We start from the raw sequence: 13,378 nt of genomic DNA on the forward strand, positions 1-13,378 counted from the left end.
TGGATCCGAAATTTGAACTTTCAATTACTTTCTTTCCCTATTTCTCTCTCTCAAATCAAAACACTTTTCGATGGCAATGAAAATCAAGGTTTTGTTCACTTCCTTATTTTTTTCTTTTTTTTCTTTCTATAGATAGTACCATGATATTAAATAATAGAATGAAGATGCGAGTAGAAGGAGAAACCCTAAAGATTTATTAAGAGGGGTGGTGGCTGTCGTTGTATAACTTGGAGTTGATCGCCAGGTATCTCTTCTGTTTCTCTCTTTTAGGTCTCGATTGTATATGTTGGTTGGAAATAGGTTATTTTGGTTGACAGTACCTTCATTTGACTTCTGGGTTGATGGTACCTACATATGTACCAACGTTATTTTGCTCTATTGTGTAGGGTATTTCAAGATAGTCTTTCTATTTGTATTTATTTGGATCATGTGCCTAAAATTGAGATTTATTGATCTATTGTGTTCAACTCAGTAAGTAAAAGCTATTTGATTGGTGTTAATAGAGTCATTTTTATTAATGGATAGTTGATATGGATTTATTGCTCTATGAATTCTAATTAATTAATTTTTGTTGCATTCAAGTGTTCAAATTGATTTAATGATTTAATCAAGGTGTACTGGATTACATGGGTCAAATGTATTTCACTAAAAATGAGTTTAGCAGTTCAAGGTAACGTGGGATGCTTAAAAATTAGTTTAGCAGTTCAATTTTTTGGAAGCAATTTTGGCCCTTTACTGTTTTTTTACTCACTAGACACCTGATTAATGTTGGTTTCTAACTTTAATTTTTAATGGTACTCGATACTGTTAAATGACAACCAAAGGTGGATCTCATGTGAATGAGGATGTCACTAATAGCAATCTACAATCCAATATTGTTGAGTCGTTTATCACAATTACTATAGGAGAAGATGAACCGAGTGGACAAAAGAAATTTACAACAGAAATTAAACTGGAGAATAAAGAAAATGAGTCAGATGAACGATACTTTTGCTTTATGAAAGTTCAACTTATAAAGGTTATATCATCTGTCTTTGCTTGTTGTTTAATGTCTCTTTTATTTATTTATTTTTGTTATTTTCACAGATTGAAGAGGAAGAAACCATTTCCTCCATTTACTGTTCTTCGTCCCTATGGATTACGCAAATGGAACTTGTGTGCACGAGTTGAGCAAAAGTTTAATGTTCAGCACTATTCGTCAAAGAAAAGAATGAAGCTACTGCTTGTTGATGCTGAGGTAACGTTTCTTTGGTTTAAATTTCTTTTCTCCATTCTTATACTTTTACAAAAAATATAGTTTATCGGGAAGTCTTAAAGAAGGAATAAGGTACGAACCATATTATTTTAATATTTTTAATATTTTTATTTTTTTCAATTGGAGCAATTATAATCTATTTTTCATATTTTTATGGTTCATTTTCAAAAAATATAGGAGTACATCGAAGAGAATCATACTGGCAATGATATTTCAAGATGTTTTTCATGTTATATTTGATCTTTTTTTATTTTTTGTTCTTTCTTATTAATTTTCAGAATATGCCAATCAATCTTAGCTTTGTATTATAGTATTCTAGGCTTCAATTCATTGGAACATGAAAGAACCAGTACCTCCAATCACTTATTCAATTTTTATCCGGAACTGCAAGCAAAAATAACAATTCTAATATTAACATGGAATGTTTGAAAATAATTGTGATACATGTTGACATGGTAATTTTCTTATATGGCAAGTCTTGTGTTTCACACACTAGCTTCAAGCTAGATACTTTTTCTTCTGTCTTTATACTTTCATATACTAGTTTCAGGATTCACCTTTCCAGTTTGACATTTATTTTTTGCACACTTAATGGTGTACCGATGCATGTTTTTGTTGTTCTTACTCACTATGACAAAACTATGATATATATATTTTTCTTTGAGCTTCTTACTTCATGCTATAAGCTTTGTTCTCTTTTGCAACGCACGGGCAATATACTAGTATATTAATTAATAATGAAGTTCCTATTCCATATGAGGTGGAACGAAATTCAAATATTACATTCTAACAACAACAAAAATTTTTTTTGCCAATACAGTCAATTGCAATTTTATTTCAGTTGTTCTTAATTTATTCATCTACTATTACACGTACTCATTCTTTAGTTTCCATACTTAGCCTTGTAATCGCTCCATAGTTGATCGACTGTCTTTCCGAGCAACTGCACAAAGACGTCTTCATAGTACCCATCCTTTATCTTTGCATTGAGTTGTGCGACAAAGCCATTTTTTAGCCCATTGCAATAGTCCAAGAACCGTGCTGTTACGTCGTAACCTTGATACCAGTAGTTACCCTGACCGGGCTTCACCCAGTCACTCCGTGCATAACCTGCCTTCAACCTCATATAATCAGCAATACCTGAAATTTCACCGTATAAAATATATGAAGATATAATTATTTGAGTAGACTGCATGCTAGGATTCAGGGATGGGACTGCAAAATTTAAATTGAAGAGCCAAAATGTAAAATACAATGAGGGTTAAAATGCATCCTCCCCTTTGTGCTTTTAATGTACACCTTTCCCTCATATTTTCATTTTCAAAGTTCAAATAGTCGATTCGAACCTTCCAACGTGTTCTTCATACTAAAATGTGCTTGGAGACCAAATTTTATATTTTTTGAAATTTTTTTACTATTTTTTCAGAATTTTTGAAAATCATTACTTTGCTGAATTTTTTATTATTGTTTAGTTTAATCAAAAATTCTGAAAAATGTAGTAAAAAATTTCCAAAAAATATAAAATTTGGTCTCCAAGCACATTTTAATATGAAGAATATGTTGGAATATTCGAATTGACTATTTGAACTTTGAAAATGAAGATATGAGCGAAGGGTGCACGTTAGAAGCACAAAAAAAGGGTGCATTTTAACCTTCCTCAAATACAATGTGTAGCTAAATTTGAGCTCAAGTCCTCACTATCACAAAGTAAAATTTTAATCACTAAGCTATATGCATACATTTAAAATTTTATGAGGAAAAAAAAAATATAAAAACTTTAACAAAAAAAGTTAAATCATAGGGGTGGCTAAGCACGGTGATCAGGCTTACGATGTTGTATAGTGCAAAAATATTGAGTTATTAAAAGACAACAGGTTTAGAAGATAAGTATAGCGTTGATGCGTATGTTGCGGTGGATCTATGGCCATATATAAGATGGGATTGAATTAGAAACGATGATATACGTGATAGGCTTTGAGTAGCACCGATTGAACAGAAGCTCGTCCAACATCGCTTGAGATGGTTTGGGCATCTCCAACATACTGGATTTATAAGCCGTATAAAAAACACAAGGAGAGGTTGAGATCAGCTAATATTGACATAAGAGGAAGCAAAAAAAATGAACTTGAAGGAATGAAATGTATCCAAAGAGTTGGCTTCGTACATGAGCGTGTGCAAGTTAACGATTCACGTACCAGAATCATGACCTAAGAAATATTGTTTAGAAGTAGTATTATAAGCTTTAAGTCATAGAGCTAGTGATTTGGGATTAATGACCCAATGATCGACGTAGAGTTTAGGACTTTGGCTCCTATAATCAATAGTGCAGGCATAATATAGTTAGTGTTATTATTAGTAAATATTATTACGAGTAGAACTAGGGTGTGAACTCAAGTCTAAAACCCATCAAATTGGCTTCGAATGACGAATCCGAACTGTTGAAACCCGCATACCTTACGAGTGATACGTCTACATGTGAAAATTTTAAACATTTGAATTAGTTTAGTATAAAGTCAAGCAATCAAAAAATGTTAAAAAAAATGAATGCATCAGAATTAATTTATTAAGCTTCTAATTTTGACCGCTTGACTTTATACTAAATTAATTCAAATGTTTAAAATTTTCACATGTAAACACATCACTCGTAAGATAGACTTGTAATTTGAAGCCAATTTGACGGGTTTTAGACTTGAGTTCACAAGGAGTTTGGTGAACTTAAGAACACCCTAGTTCTACTCTATTATTACTATTATTATTGGTGTCGTTATTGTTATTGTTATTGTTATTGTTATTGTTATTGTTATTGTTATTGTTATTGTTATTGTTATTGTTATTGTTATTGTTATTGTAAAACTAAGGTGTTCTTAAGCTCACCAAGATATTTGGTGAGCTTAACTCTAAAATATATTATATTGGTTTCAAACGACAAATCCAAGCTATTGAAATCTATCTATTTCATAAGTGATGAATTTACATGCAATGATTTTAAGTTGTCGAATTATTTTAGTATAAAGTCAAGCGGTCAAAATTAGAAGGTTTATAAATTAATTTTAGTGCATTTATTTTTTGAACATATTTTGACCACTTGACTTTATAAAAATTAATTCAAAATTATAAAAACTTTACATGTAAATTCATCACTCATAAAGTAAATAAGTTTCAACGGTTTGGATTTGTTATTTGAAGCTAATCTAATAGGTTTTGGAGTTAAACTCATCAGTCACCAAACACCTTGATGAGCTTAAGAACACCCTAGTTCTACTCTTATTATTTTATTACTATCTACTTTGACTTTGTAACTACGCAGGGGCAAAACTTACCTATACCTGGGGGGTGCTAAGCCACCCCAACTTTGCAATTTTTTTATTATAAGTATATAGAAATTATATTATATTGTTCATTTTATATGTACAAGCCCCCCTATAAAAAATATTTAAATTAGAGGGCTTCAATGTAAATTTAAAAAAATATAACTTGACTCATTTGATCTATTTGGGCCTGGGTCTTCTGTAGAATTGGAAACGAATAAACAAATAATATTTATTATAGCTAATAATATTACTTCAGATGAGATTATTACTACATTTGATATTTTAGAAAATCATAGGGCAAAATTTAAATAAAAATATATAAATATTATGTGTTTAGTTTAATTTTGATAGACATGACATTTTATTGGTGTAGTTATTTATTATATATTTTGTGAAATCAAATAGAGAAGAATTTTCTTATCTTGTATTATATTGTGTTATGTATTTTTTTTATATAATATTATTTAGCATCTCCTATGCTCAAATCCTGGTCTCACCCCTGTAACTACACTACGACTGAGTTTTATTTCTAACCACGGTAACTTATTTGAGACTAAAAACTTGTTATTTTTGTTGTTGTACGGGTTTGGCTAAGCAACCCTCTTGATTGACCGTAGATCTACTCCTGCTAGGATTCTAGGAGAATCAATTTAATTGCCTGATTTACACAAATGTGTGCGTACCTTCTGGTAGGCCACCCTGTCCATTCGACTGCCACACGTGTGTCATCTCGTGATATATTATACCAGTAAACTCAGTCTTCAAATCGCCGGAATAATTCGCGATGTAGCTTGCACTGATATGGATGACATTATTGCTTTCGTAAGCAACACCATCAACTGGTTCAACAGCTAGCATGACAGAATAGACATGATTTCTCCGATCAGCTGGCTTCTGATTCAACGTTTTCCAGATGAAGTTCGAAGAAGTCGACATGACTTGTGTAGTATAGCTGATACCTATTTGTGAGTCGAAGCGGTTCCCACCAGCAGTACCTTTAGCATTGTTGAATGCCTTGAACTGGACAGCATCTGCAGCGCCAAAGGCTAATATAGCTAGAATAAGGGCCACTAGGAAGAATGGTTTCATCTCTACTATTGTTGTGTGTGAAGTTTGCAAGGAAAGGGCAAAGCATTATGTGTTTATAAAGATAACATATGGTGGTGGATGGATCGGATAAGGATTCTTTTTGACTTGCTAATTAATTATTAGTTCAGTACAATACTGCAATAACCAAAACTGGGAATAATCATATATGAGTAGGGTTAAAATGTACCATTAGTTTTGTGCCTCAATCGTACTCCACATCTTTATTTTTGTTTATAAAGTTCAAACAGTCGATCCGAACCGCTCAACACGATATCCATATTAAAATGTGCTTAGAGACCAAATTTTATATTTTTTAGATAGGTACAAAATCACTATTTTTAGATGGTCCAAATGCAGTGATTTTATACCTATCTAAAAAAATAGTAAAAATATTTCAAAAAATAAAAAGTTTGGTCTCTAAGCTCATTTTAATATGGAGATCATGTTGAGCCGCTCGGATCGATAGTTTGAACTTTGAGAAAAGAGATAAAGATGCGGGGTATGGTTGGGACACAAAACCAATGGTGCATTTTATTTTTAACCCTACTCATATATATATATATATATATATATATATATATATATATAGAGTAAGGCTTGGGTGCTATGGATAGCATAGGGGCCTCTATGCTACGGCTCAATATTCAAGTTTTCAAAATCCAAACGGTCGATCCGAACCGTTCATCTTATTCTCCATATTAATATCTGCTTGGAGACCAAATTTTATAATTTTCTGAATTTTTTTACTATTTATTAAGTCACTTTGAAAATCGCTAATCCAACGGTTTTACTGTTTTGTGCAGCCACCGTTGGATCAACAATTTTGTAAAATACTTAATAAATAGTAAAAAAATTCAGAAAAATGTAAAATTTGGTCTCCAAGCAGATATTAATATGGAGAATAAGATGAACGGTTCGGATCGACCGTTTGGATTTTGAAAACTCGAATATTGAGCCGTAGCATAGAGGCCACTATGCTATCCATAGCACCCCAGCCTAACTCTATATATACAGATATTAATATGGAGAATAAGATGAACGGTCGATCCGAACCGTTCATCTTATTCTCCATATTAATATCTGCTTGGAGACCAAATTTTACATTTTTCTGAATTTTTTTACTATTTATTAAGTATTTTACAAAATTGTTGATCCAACGGTGGCTGCACAAAACAGTAAAACCGTTGGATTAGCGATTTTCAAAGTGACTTAATAAATAGTAAAAAAATTCAGAAAATTATAAAATTTGGTCTCCAAGCAGATATTAATATGGAGAATAAGATGAACGGTTCGGATCGACCGTTTGGATTTTGAAAACTCGAATATTGAGCCGTAGCATAGAGGCCACTATGCTATCCATAGCACCCCAGCCTAACTCATATATATATATATATATATATATATAGGGTCCAGCTAATTTGCTGCCGACAGCATTTTAGCCGGAGATGCTGCCGCGTTTTATTTATTTTGTGATGTCCAAACAACAAATCCAAACCGTTAGATGTTTAATCTATACTATAATCTACTTGGAGACCAAATTTTACATTTTTTGAAATTTTTTTACTATTTATTAAGCTAGTTTGAAAACCGCTGTTTTCAGTAAATTTCTGCAGTATTGAAATCAGCGGTTTTCAAACTAGCTTAATAAATAGTAAAAAAAATTTTAAAAAATGAAAAATTTGGTCTCCAAGTAGATTATAGTATAGATTAAACATCTAACTGTTTGGATTTGTTGTTTGGACATCACCAAATAAATAAAACGCGGCAGCAAATTAGCCACAGCCTATATATAAATATATATATATATAGAGAGAGAGAGAGAGATGGGCTACGGTGAGCCATGGAGTAAAATGAGTTGGTGCTCCATGGCACTATATTTTTATTTTGAAAATTCAAACGACCGATCCAAACCACTCAACATGATCTCCATATTGAAATGTGCTTGGAGACTCCAAATTTTACATTTTTTAGAATTTTTTTTACAATTTATTAAGCAATTTTGAAAATCGCTGATCTGATGGTCCAGAACTTTTTACTATTCACAGCAAAACAATAGTTTTCAAAATTGCTTAATAAATAGTAAAAATATTCCAAAAAATATAAAATTTGGTCTCCAAGCACATTTCAATATGGAAATCACATCTAACGGTTCAGATCGGTCGTTTGAACTTTCAAAATGAAAATACGGCATGGAGTACAAACACATTTTACTCCATGGCTCACTATAGCTCATATCTCTCTCTCTCTCTCTCTCTATATATATATATATAGAGGAGGGTTCAAATGCCTCCATTTTTTGTGCCTCCATCATGCCTCCATTTTTTAAAACTTTAATAACTCAAGATTTAAAACTTAAAAGTCAAAATAAAACCGTTAGATGTGATCTATGTTATTTTCTCTATGTGCTCATAAAAAATTATCACATTTCAATTTTGTTTTTATGTGAATCAACAAGTTCAAAAATCAATGTCTAGAAATCATCCAAATTAGTGCATTTTTTACAAGCTCTTGATGACAATCAAAATAAAATTGAAATGTCATAATTTTTTACATGTGCATAGATAAAATGATGTAGATCATATCCAATGGTTTTATTTTGATTTTTAAGTTTTAAATTTTGAATTATTAAAGTTTTAAAAAATGGAGGCATTTGAACCCTCCTCATATATATATATATGAGTAAGACTATACTACTTCGTGAATTAATGGGGGTGTTTTAATTCGTGCTCATATCTCCAGTTTTAAAGTTCAAAATAGCCAATCCAAACCATTAGATGTTTAATCATATTAAAATGTGCCTGGAGAACAAATTTTACATTTTTTTTAAATTTTTTTACTATTTATTAAGATGGTTTGAAAATCGCTGTTTTTAATGGTGTAGAATTTTAATAAAAATAATAGTTTCCAAACCATCTTAATAAATAGTAAAAAAATTTCAAAAAATATAAAATTTGGTCTCCGAGCACATTTTAATATAGATTAAACATCTAACGGTTTTGATCAACTATTTGAACTTCGAAACTAAAGATATGAGCGTGAATTAAAATACCCACATTAATTCACAAAATAGCATAGCCTTACTATATATATATATATATAGAGTCCGGTTAAATTGCTGCTGGCAGCAATTCTGCCCAAGTGCTACCGGTGCTATATTTAGCCGTGTGATGTCCAAACAACAAATCCAAACCGTTAGATGTTTAATATATATTATAATCTACTTGGAGACCAAATTTTACATTTTTTGGAATTTTTTTACTATTTATTAAGCTGGTCTGAAAACCGTTGTTTTCAATGCTGCAGAAATTTACTGAAAACATCGATTTTCAAACCAGCTTAATAAATAGTAAAAAAATTCCAAAAAATGTAAAATTTGGTCTCCAAGTAGATTATAATATAGATTAAACATCTAACAGTTTGGATTTGTTGTTCGGACATCACACGGCTAAATATAGCCCCGGCAGCACTTGGGCAGAACTGCTGCCAGCAGCAATTTAGCCAAACTCTCTCTCTCTCTATATATATATATATATAGTCAAATTAAGTTTAATTGTTAGTTTTTTGAAGTTATTATAGTTGTGTTTTTTACTAGCCACTTCGAATACAGGATACCATGCAAAGTAGGGTGCAAAAAAATGAAAATTGTAAGAAGCTGTTTAAAAATCAAGGGATGTATGTTCAGTAATATCGTGATATTAGCATTAATTTACCATGAAAAAACGGACGATTGTTAATTAGGGAAAGTTGGCTAAAAAGGTTCAATAAATGTTATTTCCCTCAAGAATATCAACACTATTTAAGATTTATCATTCTGACAAGGACCGAAATTATACCAGCATTACATCAATGTATCGTCATTACACAAAAAAAAATAATGTGATGGTGATATTTATTATCCTTGTAGCAGCGCATTGATATATATATATATATATATATATCATTGCTAGAAAATGATGTGACACTGATGTTTCATATCATTACAATAAAAAAGAATGATGTGACGTTGATATTTGTTATCCTTGTAGCAACGCATTGATATATATATACACACATAGGGCTGGCAAAAAAATTCGTAGTTCGTGATTCGATTCAAGTTTAATTCGAGTTTAATTCGGTTCGAAATGGGTTCGAATTGAAACGAATCAAATCATGTTCGGTTCGAAATTAATTCAAACCAAACTCAAACCTAGCCTGGTTCGATCGAAATGGGTTCGCGAACTTTTATGGTTCGAATCTCATAATAACATTGGCCGTTCATTTACCTGATGAAATTAAAATCCAAAATAGAGAGAGTCATAATTTAACTTAACCGACGCTTCATCGCTCTCAAATCTCAATAACCTAGTTCTCTCTTCGCCTCTCCCTAACTTACTCTCCCTCTCGCTCTAAAACCTAGCCAACGCTCTCAGCGACTGGCTGTCTCTCTGGCCGTCACTCCTCTCTCCGGCCTAGATGGCTGTCTCTCCTCTCTCTTCGACCGTCTCTCCTCCGCCTTCTCTACCTTTCAAATTCTCACTTCATTAGATGGTCCGATCGAGGGTTTGATCGAGTGAGCACTCGAGGTACGATTACTTGTTTTACTGCATATTTCAGTTCTTCTACTTAATCATTTTTTTACGATTATTTGTTGTGATATATTTTTTCATGAACAATTTTTCAACTTAAAAACACTCATTTCATACCGGTAAAAGGAAGCCATGTGAATTTTGTCCCGTGAGAAAAAATTAATGTATAAACTACCAGTATAACTAGGGCTGCTAAAAAATAATTTAGTTCGTGATTCGATTCTGATTCGATTCGAAAAATATGTAGTTCACAATTAATTCAATTCGAAATAAGTTCGATTTGAAACGAATCAAATCAAGTTCGGTTCGAATCTAATTCAAACCAAACTCAAACCCCCAGAATAAGTTCGATTCGGTTTGATTCGTTGCCACCCCTGTACACACACGTTGCTAAGTGTAACGTTGAGATGTTTTATATCATTACAAAAAAAAAGAGAGAATGATGTGATGTGATGTTGATATTTGTTATCCTTGCAGCAGCGCATTGATATGTATAATCATAAAAAAATGATGTGGCATTGATATTTTGTATCATTAAATAAAAATAATGATGTAAAGTTGATATTTGTTATTCTTGCTGATAAATATATAATTGTTAAAAAATGATATGACGTTGATGTTTTGTACTGTGAGTTTCAGTAACAATGTATCCATAAGTAATCAATATATATCAATAAATAAAAAATAAAATGTGTCTGTACTCTGTAGTTTGAAATACGGACATCTAATTTCTGTCCACATTTTAAAACGGCTGACGGGGTGAAAATAAAATTTATGAGAATTTGTGGTTATTTGATTTAACTTTTTTTAAAGATGTCAAAATTCTTTATCCGGCTAGGATTTGAATAACTTTTTTTTCATGAGTACATCCTAATCCTAGGAGCATTTGCTCAAAAAGTGATTTTATAAAAATTGATACACCCTACCGATTTCTACTCCTGAAATCACATAGTGAGGAGACTGGTACCAAGTCTCTGGTACCAGCTCCAATGGTACATAAACCTAGATCAACTATTACAATCGAGCAAGCACAACCAAAACACTAGACATAGTCCACTAAACCTCACAGGAAATAAACCACATATAGGCATACATCTAGTCAGAGGCGCAATTCATAGTAGGGGTGGCAACGAGCTGTTAAAGAGCGAGCTAGGTCACACTCGAACTCGGCTTGTTGGTGTATCAAGCTGAGCGAGCGAGTTTGGATTTCAAGTCCCGAGCTAAAACTATTGCTCAAGACCGACTCGTGACTTGTCCGAGCGAGCCGAGCTAGCTCGTTACTAACTTGGCAGATTTATAAATTTGTATATTTTATTTCCTACTATATCTTAAATTTTCATAACACATCTTATCAATTATGGCTAAAAATAATAATATTTATATGACTAATTATTGAGAAATACTCTTAATTCAATTGTAAGTAAACAAATCAACTACTATAAATTAACTTTACAGCTAAATTCATACATACAAATATATCAAAATCCTAAATTCATACAAACATATTCATAGAATAAATTTATGCATATCAAATCAAACAAATTCATACAAATTAACTTAATTGCTTATAATTAATTCACACATATTCCATACAAAATTACCAATAAACTTAAACACAGTCCAAAGTGCAATTGCCATAACATTGGCTATAATATTCATAAATCATAATATCTCCAATCTGAAGTGAACGGATCCGATTAAACTATTAAACTATGTATATTAAATAGCTCATTAACGACCGAGCTGGCTCGTGCCGAGCCAGGCCAAACTCAAACTCATTAATTCTGGCTCGAGTATGTAGCGAGCGAGCTAATTTTAACTCGATCCACTAACGAACGAGTTGTTACCAATCGAGTCACGGGCGAATACCAAGCGGGCCACGAGTCACGAGCTTTTTTGCCAGTCCTAATTCATAGTGTTGCAGATTATTGTATGGCTAACTCATAAATAAAAAATTAACAATTTTATCCTTTACAGTTTATAATTTTTGTAAGTATTCATATTTCTCAGTTTCCAAGTTAAAGTTTTTTCTATAAAATAAATTACACTGTATCCCTCTAATCTTATAATTTTTTTTAAGTATTAATATTTTTTAGTCTTCCAAATTAAAGTTTTTTTTATAAAATAAATTACACTGTATTAACTTATTTAGTCCCTTTAATCACAATTTTTTTAATCCGTCTTGACAGCTGCTAGAGTTTCTCAATCACCATATATAGTTGGCCTTATAGTTACTCTGAATTTTGATCAGTCGTCTTAATTATTTTGGCGCAGCTTAGAGAAGTCATTAGTGTAGCAATTCCATAATTATTAATGCAACATATATTTTTAGAACAATTCCAATGATTTAGTAAAACCCTACTTCAGTTAATTATTTGAGAAAAGGTTTTTGTCCACTGAGTTTTGTCCACCATTTGTCCACAAACTCTTATTCACCGTTTCTTAACTAATTTTAACGAACCGGTCCCACCTTGGGCTCTCATCTCCGCCTATTTAAACCTTTTCTGATTATTCATTTCCTTTCCTAGGCGATTTTCTTCCTTGCTGAGGCGATTTTCTTCCTTCCCTGATATGCACGATTTCATTCAAATCAATTTCGCTAGTTCATTCAAATTGATTTCGCTAGTTCATTCAAATCAATTTCGCTAGCCTTCCGATAAAGCCACCGCCGTGTCAATTTTACAGTCCATCGAGGCAGCTCTCCAGTACGAGATCGGTTTGATTCATTGCACTACGATCTACGATCGCCTCTCTGTGCTTCATATCGCGGCAGCCAATGGGTGCATCGAGGTGCGTTCTTTAGTCTTATCAAGCGGTACTTCTTCGGCGAAAACGATTTCTCGTCATTTGTTTGAATTTTGTTGACATGGTTCAGTGTGCTTGACTGTAGGTTCTTTCCATGCTTTTGGATCGATCTGTACAACCAGACGTGGTGAATAGACATAAACAGGTGAGAAAATAGCTTAAGTAAAATTTCAATTTTCTGATTTCGTTTCGTTGCCAGTTTGTTTTACACTTATTCTTATAGTTTTCTGTAGATTTATGATATTTTAAAAAATTTCTTTCTGAAATGTTACGATTTTGTGATTTTCCAGTTTAGATTTGTGATTTTGATATTTAAATTTGTCAGATTTAATGTATAGATTGATATGTTACTA

At 32.1% G+C, this 13,378-nt stretch overlaps 1 protein-coding gene across 1 annotated transcript; it reads right to left on the reverse strand.

The window, feature by feature from the left end:
* Nucleotides 1–1,945: 1,945 nt before the first annotated feature.
* Nucleotides 1,946–5,667, reverse strand: LOC144557465 (uncharacterized). The gene is made up of 2 exons (XM_078306037.1): nucleotides 5,250–5,667; nucleotides 1,946–2,395 (listed from the first exon to the last, which is right to left on the reverse strand). The coding sequence occupies exons 1-2, from the start codon at nucleotides 5,653–5,655 to the stop codon at nucleotides 2,139–2,141; spliced, it is 663 nt and encodes a 220-aa protein (XP_078162163.1). The 5' UTR covers nucleotides 5,656–5,667; the 3' UTR covers nucleotides 1,946–2,138.
* Between the last annotated feature and the right edge of the window lie 7,711 nt (nucleotides 5,668–13,378).

The sequence above is a fragment of the Carex rostrata genome, chromosome 7 (assembly GCF_964058835.1).
Source record: "Carex rostrata chromosome 7, lpCarRost1.2, whole genome shotgun sequence".
NCBI lineage: Eukaryota > Viridiplantae > Streptophyta > Magnoliopsida > Poales > Cyperaceae > Carex > Carex rostrata.